The 16,066-nt window shown below is 35.6% G+C and overlaps 2 protein-coding genes across 14 annotated transcripts in view; one reads left to right on the forward strand and one right to left on the reverse strand.

The window, feature by feature from the left end:
- The first annotated feature begins 844 nt into the window (after window positions 1-844).
- Window positions 845-16,066, forward strand: part of LOC139822465 (uncharacterized) — a 62,681-nt gene continuing 47,459 nt past the window's right edge. For 9 of the 11 annotated variants that reach the window (XM_071794187.1, XM_071794190.1, XM_071794191.1 and 6 more), the window contains exons 1-3: window positions 845-980; window positions 1,063-1,400; window positions 12,346-12,561. The gene's annotated coding sequence lies outside the window, so the exon portion shown is untranslated. Of the gene's footprint in view, window positions 981-1,062; window positions 1,401-12,345; window positions 12,562-14,208; window positions 14,401-16,066 lie in introns of all 11 variants that reach the window. The other 2 variants (XM_071794188.1, XM_071794189.1) reach the window with 2 other exon arrangements.
- LOC139822476 (GTPase-activating protein and VPS9 domain-containing protein 1-like) lies at window positions 3,237-5,868 on the reverse strand. Of its 3 annotated transcripts, none has more exons than XM_071794219.1 (6): window positions 5,751-5,868; window positions 4,968-5,360; window positions 4,565-4,873; window positions 4,282-4,464; window positions 3,849-4,201; window positions 3,237-3,780 (listed from the first exon to the last, which is right to left on the reverse strand). In XM_071794219.1, the coding sequence occupies exons 4-6, from the start codon at window positions 4,304-4,306 to the stop codon at window positions 3,622-3,624; spliced, it is 537 nt and encodes a 178-aa protein (XP_071650320.1). In that variant the 5' UTR covers window positions 4,307-4,464; window positions 4,565-4,873; window positions 4,968-5,360; window positions 5,751-5,868; the 3' UTR covers window positions 3,237-3,621. The 3 variants fall into 3 exon arrangements, with proteins under 3 accessions (XP_071650320.1, XP_071650321.1, XP_071650319.1); XM_071794220.1 differs by lacking the exon at window positions 5,751-5,868 and adding an exon at window positions 5,499-5,521; XM_071794218.1 differs by lacking the exon at window positions 5,751-5,868 and having other exon boundaries at window positions 4,565-5,641.

Below are 16,066 nucleotides of genomic sequence, written 5' to 3' on the forward strand. Positions count from 1 at the left end.
TATTTATATCACTTGTAAGTTTGAATGTAATGCCCTGAGAAAGACCAAGTAGGTCGAAACGTTGACTCGATAATTATAATTCAAAATGTATTATAGCTTTTTATTAATACCCTAATATTGCTCGGAATATCGGCCGTAACATTACTTAGCTTTTAATTTTAATATTTCATTTACTTATAAATAAGATACGGAAGATAACGCGACATCGTAAAAATTATAAAATATCGCGAAACAATTTTTCATATAATTACATATGCATTACGTATACAATAGAATAATTATAGATAATAATGTTGTAATTATAATTATCGTATTATCTGTAATTATATTATTCCAGTAAACACATACTTAGTCGGTGGAATAATAGTTGCAGATGCATAATAATACAATTATAATTACATATTCACCTATGATTGTTATATTGTATGTAATACGTATTAATTGTGTGCATCAAATTGTATTAAAAATGTTTTTTTAATCAAATGCACGCGCGAGCAATACAGCGTGACTGACCATTTTTACGCGTTCGCGGTTCTGTATTTGAACCTTTTATCGACCGTGACGGTAACGTAGCGCGCTCGCCTGCACCGCTCTGCACCGTAGCTCACCGGGTAACGGAACTCATTAATGCTCCCCACTGCATAGTGCATACATATTTCGTGTCCGTGCTATGGTTCATGTCCGAACTACTCATTGTCAGATGAAAGATAGTCGAGATGATTGTCGGTTTTGATCCTCATCTATTTATCTCATCTCGACTATTTTTTATCTGAGTAGTTTGGACATGAATCATATAGCACAGACACGAAATATGGCTGTTACCGAGCGAAACGGACATAACATAGTTGAGTTGCACTTTCTCAGGAGGCGCATCAGGATATGACTTCCAGTGGCCGCTCTCAGTAGGTTTCTCTCTGATATTGATTAGTAATGTCAGAGAGAAACAGGCTTCTCTCTGGTACTGTAAATCTTTTTAACACGTGGGTAACAGTTTTTCTGCATCGTATCTAAGAATAGTCTTATTTATTATAAAGTCATAACAGTTGTGTATTTCAATATTAGGTTTCTTTTCTATTACTGAACTGGCTGCACTAGTTCAAGAAGTGTACACTAGAGCGTTTTCTATTGCGGAACTAGTGTCAACAGCGCTGTTTATTATTGCAGTGCAGCGAAACTCAGTGCAACAGTTCACTGAATTGACTGCACTAGTATAGTAGAGGCCTCTTCTTTTCAGTTAAACTTCTCTGCACGGTTCATCTTTCTTCTTTTTCTTTTCATGTTGGAAAGAAAAAGAGAAAAGACGAACCGTGCAAGAAGTTCAGCTGAAAAGAACAGGCTTTATTAGGTCTGGAGCCAGTGCAAACAGTGCAAGAACTACGAATGGCCGTCAAAATCGAAAAGTACGTCATACAATAACATCAAGTTAAGCAATAAGTATAGAAATAAAGGATTTCCTAGATTAAACATACTTTATTAATATTATTGTAATACGTAACAAATAATGTATAAATTTTATATATGTATAAACTATACAATCGTCGCTATATTTGTTGTTGGAAGAATAATGTCAAATTTGAAAGGCTATAAAATTTTATGCTGATTTATAACAATATATTACACTTACATATTTTTTCAAGTAATTTAATTCTATTTTTATTTTACAAGTAAATTTTTATTTTTTCCATGAATTGAAAATATAAGCACTGAAATCCGTGTATATATACATTTTTTTTAACTTATTTTCATAACATTTTCATTAAAATGCTGTGTCACTTTCCTTTATTTACTAAAGTTAAAAAATCGAGAAGCAATAAACAATCAAGATATCAATAACGTAAAATGTGATTTATTATCAACTAAATAAATTTGACAGTTCGTTTCGAACTTCACTGACAACTCCTTCTTTACCCGATACAAAATAATATAAAAAGAGTTAGAGGAAGTTTGGGCATTTTAAACCACCCTAAAGGTGAAATTTCATGGGCAGTGAAAAGCAGCAGCAGATCGTACTGATTGGCTGCAAAATAGAGAAGTTCTCGAGTTTTTAGAACTTCTCTGCTATTTTGTAGCCAATCAGTACGATCTGCTATTCGTATGTATTTGACCGGAAATGAATGTCCGCGGGAAAGAATCTACCATATGAAATCGTTTGTATTTTGTATGAAGACTTTTGAAGTGCAATTGAAAAGGTTTGTGAGTCATTCGTTTAATTGTAATTAATTAATTATTTTTACACCATGCATTTAGCCGAAATAGATAAATTAATAAAAGTTTGTATACGGAATCGTTTGTATTTTGTATGAAGAGTTATGAAGTGTGATTAAAAAGGTTTGTGAGTCACCCAGATAATTTTAATTAAATATTTATAAACTCGGTAATTAGCCGAAATATAGATTTTTAGTTATTCATGTTAAAAAAAGAAGGCGCTAGTGTTCCCGAAGGTCCGTCTGCAATCAGAATTAATATGAACGTTTTAAAAATTATTTTATACTGAAATAAATAAATATACAGGCTAATAAGCCTGTAGCTATAAGCGATAGTTGCTAATTAATAAGTTTGTAAAGATGTACCAGCTGTGCAGGGTGAAGAGCAGGTTATCTCAAACGTCCTGCCACAACCCAATTAAAAGAGACTCAAATGTCATTACCGCTGAGAAATATTTTTTACCATTTAAGTTAGCATGTCAGAGCAACCGGATTGTCCATTGCGTTCCACCTTGAATTTTTTTTACAGTCGTTTATTAAGATGAGAAAATCTTGCCCTACTTTCAAATTGAGCGCTTTTAAATGTATTTATTATTAAACTACTGATATCGATATATTATTAGTAATTTAATATTAAAACTTGACAGAGTGACGTAAACTAATTCGCTCATAGTATTATAACAAAGTATTATGCGTTCAAATTCTCGAAAGCTAGCTTCTTTACTATGCTCTCTCTTTATGTCGATCGATTCAGAAAAAAATCTCCGAAGTCTTTCTTTCTCTCGCGATATTCCTAGAGTAAAACTATACAAAAGCTCTACGAAAGTGGCGATATTTTTCACGGATCTGGTTCGAGTCTCGGCTCTTGAGGAAGGTGCGCATGTAGAAAGAGTACGCCAACATAGTTTATCCTTCTAAATGGTTATCAATTCTCTATAAGTTCTGTATTGTTTACACATAAATTATAGAATATCTAAACGTTTCTTTTTTTCGATGTCCTGTGAAATTGTACAATAGAGTTACAAATAAAGATAAAGCCACACTTTACGTATAATCTGATTCAGTCTTTGCTAATGTTACATAATAACGTGCGAAAGAACTAACAGTTAGACTATTTAAGAGGCTATTTAAGAATTTTAATTAATAGCATTTTTGACTAAGCCGGGTTTGCTCGCTCCGAGAGCGATTAATGACGTCACTTCGGTAAATCGACCAATGTTATTGCTCGATTTGCTGAAGTGACGTCGATAATCGCTCTCGGAGCGAGCAAACCCGGCCCAGTCGAAAACGCTATAAGATACTGGAAGCATAAAACTGTTCAGCTAGCTTTACACAAGATATTGGTCTTCTTCTTTATGAAATCGTCAAATTATAATTATGATATATTTCTACATTATCACCAGCATCGAATCTAATCTTATTTATCGTGATACTCTCTTGAGAAACTGTTAATCCATTGTCTTAACTCGATCGCGGCGCAGAACTGCGTCCACCAATATTGTTCCTCTCCCTCCAATCGATTCCCGTAAAAGCTGCCTACATATTGAACAGTCGGATACAACGACGGCGGATTAGTCTGAAATTAAGCACACGTTAACAATCACTCTTCTTGCTAAAATCACAATTCTCTTTTCAATCGCATACCTTGATTATAACATAGACCAGCACGGGAGTCAGGAGAGTCAAGAGATTCATGATAGTAGTCGCGCAACGAAATACACACTGCAACTTATCCCTAGGAGTCTTATACGCCGATATCACAACCAATTCAGCCTGCGCCCATGACCAGGGGCATTCGTAATGATAAACTTTTGAAATGCGTAGGTCCCTGTGATTTGGAGTTACGACCTTTGCCAACTTATTGATGTGACCGTGAAAAAGCTGGTCCCTATATACATCTCCATCTTCATTTAGATAGAGCGCATTGTGGTATACCCGTGCCATGACGGTTCTTTCCACCACGACTCTCGCCAAATCTAACTGGTTGGCGCTTGTTGCTGAAAGTAAGAAGTAAGTTCAAACGTCTCTGAGCACTCCGCTAAGATCAATTGCGAGATAAATAATTATATTCATGTACATTGCCAAATCGGATTGTTGTCCATTTCCACGTGGACCTTTGTGTTTCTCGTCAGTTAGCGTAAGCTTTTTAAACTCTTCGCAGAAGGAAAGCTTACTTTTTTTTCCAAAAATACCCTCACACAAATGGATACAAGATGGATTATTGATAGCATCCCGATCGCACTTAACTCGCACGCATAATCTGAAAAATGTTATTATTAAACGGTTAACATCTTACATTTAAACATCTTACATTTACTTATACATTACATACAAAAATGATATTTATATATAAACAGTACCTATCTAAGTGAGCTAATGTCGACAGCAATCCCTGACGACATCTGATTAAATATGCGATATAAGGAGATCGCTTTTGATAATCCTCTCGAAGTGATTTGAAGAGCTTTCTACATCCATCGTCATTAAATAGACGCACGCAACGTAAAGTTTCATGAAGATGAGCTAGTTAGACTTAGCTAACTAAGACTTAGCTCAGCTTCAGTTTTGCCGTTTGCTATGACAGAATCCTCCTGCTGATGTTCCCCATCAAGCCTCACGTTCTCTTCCTCCGCCTGAGTCTTCATTCGATCGAAGATCACGTTGATCATCTGCGTGAGAGTCGCACAGGCTGTTGTTTGATTCACCAGGTTGCGCGACGACAAGTAAACGTTGTAAACAGTACGAATTGTTAACAGTACGTACCCTCGTATACCTCCACATGCTGGCTTGTCATTACAGTCAGCAGAGCTTTAATAATCTGCAGCTGCACACTCTCATCGGTCTGTGGACCGGTGAAGCAACCGCAAATTGTCTCGACAATGCGCACAATCAGCAGTTTGTTAGGCTCCGTTGAATCAGGCACATTGCCAGTGAGATGGCTATATGCGATTAACTTCTGCAGGCAGTCCAGTGCTGTGTCACCACAATCCGTAGTGACTAGCTCTGACATGCTGATTCAAATGGCAAGAAGTACTTCTCAGCGGTAATGACATTCGAGTCGCTCTTAATTGGACTGTGGCCCAATTAAGGGCGTTTGAGATAACCTCTTCACCTTGCACAGCTGGTGTACATCTTTGATCTCGTTACGGAGGTCCTCTGCAAGATGGAAATATGAGTGACAAACTTAATTAGCAACTATCGCTTATAGCTACAGGCTTATTAGCCTGTATATTTATTTATTTCAGTATAAAATAATTTTTAAAACGTTCATATTAATTCTGATTGCAGACGGACCTTCGGGAACACTAGCGCCTTCTTCTTTTAACATGAATAACTAAAAATCTATATTTCGGCTAATTACCGAGTTTATAAATATTTAATTAAAATTATCTGGGTGACTCACAAACCTTTTTAATCACACTTCATAACTCTTCATACAAAATACAAACGATTCCGTATAAAAACTTTTATTAATTTATCTATTTCGGCTAAATGCATGGTGTAAAAATAATTAATTAATTACAATTAAACGAATGACTCACAAACCTTTTCAATTGCACTTCAAAAGTCTTCATACGAAATACAAACGATTTCATATGGTAGATTCTTTCCCGGACATTCATTTCCGGTCAAATACATACGAATCGATCTGCTGCTGCTTTTCACTGCCCATGAAATTTCACCTTAAGTCTTTTTCAATATAACTTGAAAACTACATGTTAAAGATAGCTGAACTTTGTTTACGCTGAGTTGTAATGCCAAATGTGTAAGCGCAGAGAAAAATTAACGGAGCTACCGGGACTTGAACTCGGGATCCTTCGCTCACAAGCCTAGCACTTAGGCTGCTACCCCACGACTGCTCCACTACTACGCTAATTTCTCCGATCCCTCATCAATACTGGCCCTACGGCCCCAAATCTCCTACAAATGTTTGTTACAACGTGTTCCTAACCTTAAAGTGAGTTTAATGTTGTAACAAAATTTTCGAAAGTAGATTTTTGTCGGGTAATTTGAACCGTGTCGGGCAAGGTAAACCACTTTATTAATCTTGCAAAAAAATAATTTTTGTCGTGTTTTGAGGCATTAATAATAAGTATTTAAAGTGTAATAATAAAATAGTCTATAATAATTATTATATTATATATTTTTTTAAATTTCAATTTATTACAATATTCACCAGCTTTTTTCATAAAATGGATTTTTTAGCTTATTCCGGATATACAACGAGTTGATAAGCCATGGATCAAGTCTCGTCTTGTTAAGCCGTAGAATTTTGCTTCCACCATCTCGACTTGTCCGACACACACATCACTATTTTTACCTTTTCATATAAATAATAGAAATGTACACCATATGACACTTGCTAAGTATGCTTACTAAAGTTCTATCTTACAATTAGTTTTACATGCAACAAAAAGCAATTAAGAATCTGTTAAGTAGATTAACTGCAAAATAATTTATATACTCACCTTACGCTGTATGCGATACACGATTTCAATTTTAATTTGTTATTTAACGACACATTGTACCATGCTACTACTTTGTATGTTATGTTATAGACCCGGCAGCTAGTAATTCCACTGCTGTCCGCTAAATTGTAACACTTAATATTCTAGATATCGCGGTGGTTCTATTTAGAAGAGTATTTCACTTTACCCACCCTTCCTCTAACAATAAGTTATAATTATTAAAATTAAAAATTAAAAATAATTGAACATACAGATAAAAATAAAAAAGGCATATAAAAGACTAGAAATTAAAACTGAGCTACAAATAGTCTATCAAGAGACCACATATAAAAATTGAAAATACAAGTAGAAAAACAAAATATAAAATTGAAAAACAAGTAAATAAATAATAATATGATAGATATTAACAGAAAAACCAGTTATTATCTAGGTAAAGTAAAAAAAATAAAAATTAATAAAACAAGAAACAGAAAAATGTAAATAAAATTAATAAATAAAAAGATTAAAAAAATGTCTATAATAAATACTCTTTGTTCAGAAGCGAGAAAGTACTAAGGCAGTCGTCTTATTAGAGCATGTATTAGATAAAGTGCTAGATTCCGGATATTATATAAAAATATGCGATCAGCTTTACACCAAATTTTTTATACGGCTCTTTATCGACTATAGACTAGAAAGTGAGTAAAATCGCAAAAATCGTAAAATTACTATACTAGTTTATATGGGACCCCAAATAAAAATGCCTCCGTCACGGTTTTAATCACAAAATTTTCAAATTTTTCTATTACACAAAGTGAAAAAAAAACATTTCTTTTTGTAGATTCGATTCCAAGGAATCTAACGCCACCATAAAATATATAGGGAGACCGGGGCTATCTGTCTGCGGGGGCTATGTGTCCACAGTACTGCTATCTCAAGTTTTAAAAGACAGATGTCGCTACCATTGTAACAAGTAGTTGAAAAATCCCCTACGTAAGAGATGTTTGTTTTCTTGCGATGCCTCTCGCAGACGCTTTATACGTTAAAATAAAAGCGAAAACAATTATTCACATTTTTCGACAGTAGTTTAACTCAAATTAAAGTAAGCAATGCATAATATTATCAAGTAATATATAGTTATCAGGTGTGAGAAACGTCAAATCTTAATTCCGCATAATCTAAAATTGGCAACATGGTAAAGTCTGAAAAACGTGGTTGGGGCTATTCTGTCTTATTTTTGATGGGGCAATGTGTCCACACTTCAATGACGGATTGTACTTTTATAAATAGATAATGGTGCGTAACTACAAAAGAAAGACTTTCCTTAAGACGGATAAGGTAGACATATCTAATAAAATTATACTTAGAGCGATTAAAAGAATAAAAATCGAGCGAGAATCTTTTCACAAATACAGCATTAGACTTTGGAATAAGTGTTCAGGCTCTCACTCGCTACTGTAAAAAAGTGACCTACGAGCAGTTACTTGATCCTGCGATTCAAGAATCGTCACCAAATTTTTATTTTAAAAATACACGTTAAGTTAAATATATGAGTTTATCTTAAATTATTGCGTATTTTCTATTTCAAACGCTGCCGAGAATATAGTAAAGACCCTAAATACAAAAGAAAAAGATTAAAGAATTGAGGGGACAAAAGAAACTCATTACATTGATTTTGCAACGGACTCAAAATCAGTTTGATGCCACCGTATATAAACAAAAGTCAACTCTACGCAGAAATCCTGTCAAAAAATCTACACAAAGTGCCTACTATTGCTCTGACTCCAACGACTAGGCAGTTTTTTCAATATTATATATTAATAATAAATAATATTATAAATAATTATAAAAATTAATATAAATAATGTGTTTTTTATTATGTGGACGGATAGCCCCGCATATATGGGGCTATATGTATCTACGTTTGACTTGCCCACTTAAAAAATTCGCCTCTTTAAAATGTTAAAAGATTAACGATTCTAATTGTTTTTTTTTTTTATAGCAAGGTTGAAGGGTTATTGAAAACTTACTTGAAAAGTAACTTGAAAAAAGCGTAAAGTGTGGACACATAGCCCCGGTCTCTTCTAGTTCACCGGAGATTTCATTTAGAATTTGTTAGTTAATATTTGTGAAAATGAGGCAACCGAGCAGACATTTTTTTAGTCGAGGTGAGGTTAGGTAGACTTGGCAACGTCGCTGCCTAATGACTGTACTGATAGTTATGCGATAACTATGCTTTCCTTGGCCGGCTAAAAATAGTGACTGGCATTCTTTTCTTGCATTTCGATACTCTTTTTGGTGTAATTAGCACAAGTATTTTTCCTACCCATACTCCTCTCTGACAGCTCGGATGCACAGCCGATCAAAACCGAGTCAAACGAAAAATATAACAGAATTTATTTCTGCGATATAAAGTAAGATATTTTTTTTTACGTGTAAACTTTTACACCTTAATTCATAAAACTATTTTTCACGTAGGAAAATTATCCCAAGTGTCTTTCTAAACGTGATAATCAACAAGCCAGTCATATGACTAGCACGTAGCAAGTCGCCTACCTTAAATCGAAGTGGTAAAATTAAGTCAAGAAAGATGCTGGAAATGTGTGAATTGTGATCCACTTGATCAAATATGTTAGTCCATGATTTATAAGATAGATAATACTAAAAAATTAACATTTAATGTTTTAATGTAATTCGCGTTAAAGGGTAATATCCTATAAAAGTCAGCTGAAAATTAGATACTTGCAGAAATAGATGAAGAATCAGAAATCAAATTAGTGTGCGCTTTCAGACAAACGATAGAGCCTCTTATTTTTATCAACAGCATGTGAACGACTAAACACTGTTACCTGAGAAATAGGTATAAACATATAAAATCTGGTGGAGTGCCATGTTCTTTGTACATTACAGCGTTTTTTTTATTGCCCGGCTGCACTCTTACACTAGTCAGTTCTCGCTTGCACTAGTTCAGTTCTAGTGCAGCATTAATTCAACAATAGAAAACAAACATATTGCAAGTACTGATTTGTTCACGTTATGTAAAGGATTTTAATAGTGGCAAAATATATATTGAAAATAAGTAACGTAACCTCAATGATAGTATTGATAGTAGTAATAGAGTAATATAGATATAATATATTATATTACTATATTATATATCTATTAGTAGTCATTTTGCAAAAAAATTAATAAAAAATAGTTAAAAATTATTTTTTTTTTAACTCGCGGCAGTTCAACATTGTCGTACCCCCAGATAACAAAGCATACCGTGACAAATATAAATTATATAATTGTAAATAGAGTTACTTTTCGTGTGCTGCGTTTTTGTCAATATTTAATTGTATATAACTTAAAACTGCCAATAAGTGAACAAATATTCCCAAAAAATTGTCATCAAACAAAAGGCAAAGTAATAGCAACATTTTTTTATTTAATACAATAGCAATTTTCGGGAGTAATTATTTCCAATAAGGCCTTTTCCGAATTTTTATATTTTTTTGCGGCTTCTTGGTAAAAATCTTTGTTGTGACTCCGACAGTGATAAATCAATTGGAGGAGCCCAAAAAATATGTAACCTACCTATTTTTTTCTTTTTTTAAGTATAATTTAACTTTCCACGCAAACGTGCAAATTACTTCTCTTAATATTAACACAAACTGAAATGATTGATTATCACTGTCGGAGTCACAAAAATTTTGGTAAAACTTCGGATTAAGGGTGACCTCACCGATTTCAATGACCTTGATATATGTTATCAAGGTCATGACCTCGAGTAACCTTCAGAAGGTTTTAACCGTCACTCGTTATTCGTTAAAAAGTTATTAACAAAAAATAGTTTGAAAAATATAGCAGCTATTTTGAGTGTTGGAAGGCATAAATGACTAATATATATGTTCGAAATAGTTCACGCATACACTTTCCACGCGAAACGAGATGCCACATGGGTTCGTGGCGTGCTTTACAAGCTCGTTTATATATATACATACTAGCTTATTCTGACCTTGATTATTTACATTCTGTAGCATTCGGTCTATTTGGCGTATTTGTGCTCATATTCTATCAGTCATCTTTTGTCAATTGTTGTTGTAAGACTGATACGACTTAAAATGAAACTTTACAAGTTTTTGGGAATATGTGATGATAAAAATAAACTTATTGATTATCTAATAAATCACAAAGTTCTGCCAAGTTCTGCGTGTTGTCCTCAATGTAATAATTTGATGGATTTTGATCGCAACTCTTTATTGTTTCGGTGTTACAATGGTGAAACGGTGGTGAAATATAAGAACGATATATAAATCACGGAACTCTGCACAACTTGTATCAGTTGTATCGTAGAGTCCACTCTTATAATAAAGTGTGGCACATTTTTGGATTGATGTTGTGTGGTAACGTTAATGCTACTTTATTATAGTTAATAGTATATTTATTTTTGAAGATTGATCATAATTAAATAAACACAAAACATAAAATGCATGTATTTTATAAGAAATCTCGTTTCCAGATGCGGTGTCCAACCGTCTCCAATAAAATATGTTTAATAGTTCGTGCCTAATCGAGCGGTGTTCAATCATTACATGTCCAAACGGAGGTCACCCAATTTTCGAGTTCTCTTGTTAGATTATTTCGAAAGGCAATTATCTATATCCAGAATTAGATAAACAAGGAGAGAGATTTTATTTCACCAAGTAGCTAAGCCTGTAGACACACGATATGAAGGAAAAAACTAGATTCTATGCTGGATGACTTGTGTTGGTCCCTGATTGAGACGACGATGTTGAACTGCCGCCAGCTAAGACAAAAATAATTTTCAACTATTTCTTACCAATATTTTTGCCAAATGTAATTGATATTATTTCATTACTTTAAAATAAAAATGTCCAGAAGCGTTGAATTTTTGTTACTTTAAAATAAAGCCGGATTTGGCCCTAAAAATAGCTCAAAGTGGCCAACGTTCAAATTTAAATTAAAAAATTTCGATATAAAGGAAACGAATGGTACTGATGTGTTATGGATACACCCACCTATCAAATCCACTAACGGAACTTAACAATTATAAAAAGGTTTGATTTTGTTGTACTGTGTAATTAATAAATAAAGCAATATGTGTCTGTTTTTTATTGTAAAGTGGTGATAAAATAAAGAATATAAATGAGAAAGCTCTTAATTCTTATTTATTTAACTTAGTCCATATTAATTTATGCAGATTTATTCATATTAATGTATGTACAAATACCTTATATTTGCTGACAAATAACATGAATAATAAAATATTTTCTATCAACAAATATATTAAATTAATCAACAAAAAATAAGAATTATAAGCTTTCCCACTGTATTCAAAATTTATTTGGTTACTTTCTGTCAAACAAAGTTTCCAATTCTTATTTTTCATCAACTTGTTCAAATCAATTTACTCGTATTAACTTATATTTATCATAAATAAAAAATGGAAAATAATAATTATGAACTTCTTTATTATATTTAAGATAATATTTAATGTCTATTCACATCAATCAGTATGCATTAAATGCATACTTTTTATACAGCGAAGTATATAAATATTGATAAAAAAATAAGAATTGAGAACTTTGCTATGTATGCAATGCTGATTTTGATATTTAAATAAGTAAAAAGTTTTTATTTTTAAATAAGATAAAAAGTAAGGATAATGAATTTTTCACTCCTTTTAGAATATAAATTTAATATTTACTGAGGTCATGTCGATACAATAAGGAGAGCGGTGCCGACGGCTAAGGACGTTCAATAGAAGCGGAAGACTCTCCACTCCAGGTCGTGGTGGTGCGGTAGGAAAGCGACGTCGACTGTCGAGAATAGCTTGACGGAAACAGAGTAATCTTTACCTGGAGGTCGATTGTGTATCGTAAACCCTAGTAAAAATGATAAAAGTGAGCATTTTCTTGATTGTGTAAGTTTCAATATAGTGAAAATACGAGATATTTCACGTGAGATTACTCGACAAGAATTTTGTGTCAAATAACACCAAATTGCGTCGAAATGTCTGTTTAAACACAATTAGTGTGTGCAAATGATCGATGATCATCTCGGATCTTTTATATGATCATCAAATATAATCGAGATTTTCTTTTTAGACGGGATCGTCTTGTATGATACTAATAAATTAGTGTTCTATCATTCTTTTGTATTATTATTATTCAATTTTGACATTGACCACATCGAATCCTGTGAGGGATCAGTAGGCCAGTTATATTAGACATCGAACCTTCCAATTAATCTTCCCAGGTTGCAACCACCATGGATCGCTTTGATTTGAGGTGCTGTAAGTGTCTACTGGGTAAGTCGTCCACAACAAGATGCATACGATAAAATTTGTCTCAAATAAATTCTAAGGCCTGAAAACAGCGAAAAACTAAGACTATTCCAAAAAATCAAAATTTTTTGCTTACATAGCTACAAACTAAAGAAAAAGGGTCTAAAAAATCAGTTACACCCTGAAAAGTATTCTTTGTAGTTCTCAGATGATGTGTGATTTTTTTGGAATTTTTACTTCCATTTTAAATGACGGAAAAAAATCACCGACGCAACATCAAAAAAACGATGAAATCGAGGGTTTTCGGGATCCAAGTCTCGGACTTTGACGGCGCGTGCAAGCTAAACGACTGACTTGACGATAAATGTTGTTCAGATCATTATTGTAGATAATTTTACGCTCTAAAAAAAAGATACGTATAGTTAGTTACCCTATCTTGCTTAGTTTTCGAGATATTTGAGAAAAGATAAAAAAAAATCACGTTTTTTGTTGATAATATTGTTAATAACTTTGTAATGCACATGCGCATTGCGAAGCAAATTAAATCCCACTTACAGCACCTCAAATCAAAGCGATTCATGGTGGTTGCAACCTGGAAAGATTTATTGGAAGGTTAACCCCCTAAATTAGTCTAATATGACTGGCCTACAGGTGCCACTTGATTTATTAAAAAGATGAAGAAAGGGACCGTCGGTCGTGTATACATATATCCAAATTTAAGACGACGGCTTTTACGGTATAATACTTAAAATAAACGAAAGTACATTATAAAAATATTTTACAAGTGTTGTGTATTTATTATTTATACATATATAATACAAATGTTAAATTATGTTAATACATAATTTTCTTCTGTTTTTCCGTGATATTCGCATTATTTATGTTAAACTAGTTAAACGTAAATATAGGTACACACAAAGGTCCCTTCTTCTTTTTAATAAATCAAATGGCGCCTGATTCCTCACAGGGTTTGATATAGCCAATGCCAAAATCGAATAATAATAATCCAAAAGAATGATGCAACACTAATTCACTAATGTCATACAAACACTACGGTTCCGTCTGAAAAGAAAATCTTGTTATTAGAAGTGCTAGAAAAGAAACTTATATGCATATAACTGTCTAGAATACTCTAGAATATAATTCATGTCTCACGAGTAATACTCCCGTGAGCATAGGGATGTCAAATTTTCACTTGGATCATAGCCAATCGCGCGTATCCTTCACGTGAGATGAAAGTGCGAAAAGTGACAATGTTCGACAGAGATACACAATTATTCCCTGGTGTTTGACTCGGGTCGGCTAGGATTTCGGAACGTGAGAACGAGTGATCGGACGAATCGGAAGCTGGCTCACGGCGGAATCTGTCTTCCAGGAAAAATTGCGGAGTTTTTATACTCCTAGTCAGCGTGGTGTCGCAACGGGGGTAGCGCTGTCGGCGGATACGAACGCCGGGGTGAGTCAATCGAGACGGTTAGGTATTAGGACTCTAGGTATTATGATGGGCGCCCCAACGCCGCGATCGCGCTCGGCGACGTTCGGTCGTTTTCGGCACCGTGCTTCGAATCTCGCAAGAATAGATGGGCAGATGGGCACGCCGTGCCGTGCTCTTCTCGTTTGGCGGGTGTTCGGCTGGGGATGGTGCGTATTCGGGGGGGGGGGGGCGCATTGTTACATTACCCACTCCCTTTTAGGATGCGCGAATTTGGCGCGAATTGGGCACTATTCTGTCCCCTGGTTATCTTCGCTGTCGGATTCGTTAGTGTCGGTCCCCTCATTGTCGGACGGGTGAGTGTTCGGTGCAGGTTGAGATCCTGGATGTGAATGTGACTAACCCACTTTCCGCTACATTCGCAGAGATCTACGATCACCGATACGATACGGCGCACCTCGAGGGGGGCCTCGAAATTTTGGCGCAAACTTGCATTAAATGCAACTGTTTTATTGGAGAGCGAGTACTCGCGTTTCCATACCCACTTTCCAATTTTCGATTTCCACAGGCGGCATGGCAGATTATATAAATATGTCGCTGGAATTCACACTTCACACGCGAGGTGTACGCGCACGAGTTCGAAGGCTCCTCGAGGTGTCGGCGTGTTTCGTCGGGAGGGGGTGCGACGGTATTCGGAGCAGCGTCTCGGTTGAGCGGGGATGAGCAATCCTGGCTCATCGCGACCGAAGATCAGATATACGGGCCGGGTATACCTCGTGCCGCGCGGAATTATACGCGAATTGCAACTCGGGGATGCGCTCGTCCTAGTTCCGAAGATTTTTGTCCACGTGTTGCGCGATCATCGTCCTCACTGTTCGATTGGTTCGCTCAATCGGGTTACAATGGCGCATGTATCAGAGTGTATGCGTGCCATACGTTATGTGCAGTGAGCATTTGCTCGAGTTTTCCGGAACGGAGCTGCATCCCGTTATCGGACAGAATTACGTCGGGGCGAAATATTATTGTTTCCGCGATGTTTGTAGTGACGGCAGAGGTGGTAGTACGGCGTAAGGGTCGCATTTTGAGCCATTTTGAAATTGCATGATCAAGAACCAGTTATGTCCCTTTTTAAATCGTGGCAAAAGTCCGATTAAGTCGAGCGTAACCTGCTCCACGGGCATATGACGGAGGTGGCGTGTATAACGTGGCCGCCGGTCGAATCTGGGCTACTTATGTGCCTTAAGACACCTCTGGCAGCTACGGATTGCGTAGATTGCGCTACATGCCAGTAATATAACTGAGCAATGCGGGAAATTGTTTTTGCTATTATATAAGATGTCCAGCGGTGGGGACGTCGTAATTTCGATGGAGGATCTCGGGGCGTTAGTCTTTGGCCACGCATTCCTTCCTCTGGTTTTCGACGGGTACTTTAAAATCGTGGTCATGGAGCACATGCCGATATAATTTCCTGTCCTTAACGTCGTAGTTCAGATGATCGCGGGGGACATTCTGCACGGCGTGGAGCATTCGGCGATACGGATGGAGCAGCGGATCGGATGGGTAACGACGGGAAGCGTGGACTGTCGTGATAGAGCGTCCGCGACCCGGTTAAGAGTCCCCTAAGTCCCCTTCCGATATTTGATCTCGAGATCGTACTGTTGGAGCTCGAATGCCCATTTGATCATCCCAG

The sequence above is a fragment of the Temnothorax longispinosus genome, chromosome 11 (genome assembly GCF_030848805.1).
Source record: "Temnothorax longispinosus isolate EJ_2023e chromosome 11, Tlon_JGU_v1, whole genome shotgun sequence".
In the NCBI taxonomy this organism is placed as follows: domain Eukaryota; kingdom Metazoa; phylum Arthropoda; class Insecta; order Hymenoptera; family Formicidae; genus Temnothorax; species Temnothorax longispinosus.

Coding starts and splice junctions, on each gene's coding strand:
- LOC139822476 (XM_071794219.1), bottom strand. CDS start 4,306: ATGGACAACAATCCGATTTGGCAAT. Junction 4,202..4,281: donor CAACAATCCGATTTGGCAAT/GTACATGAATAT, acceptor TCTTACTTTCAG/CAACAAGCGCCAACCAGTTA. Junction 3,781..3,848: donor TGGTCTATGTTATAATCAAG/GTATGCGATTGA, acceptor GCTTAATTTCAG/ACTAATCCGCCGTCGTTGTA.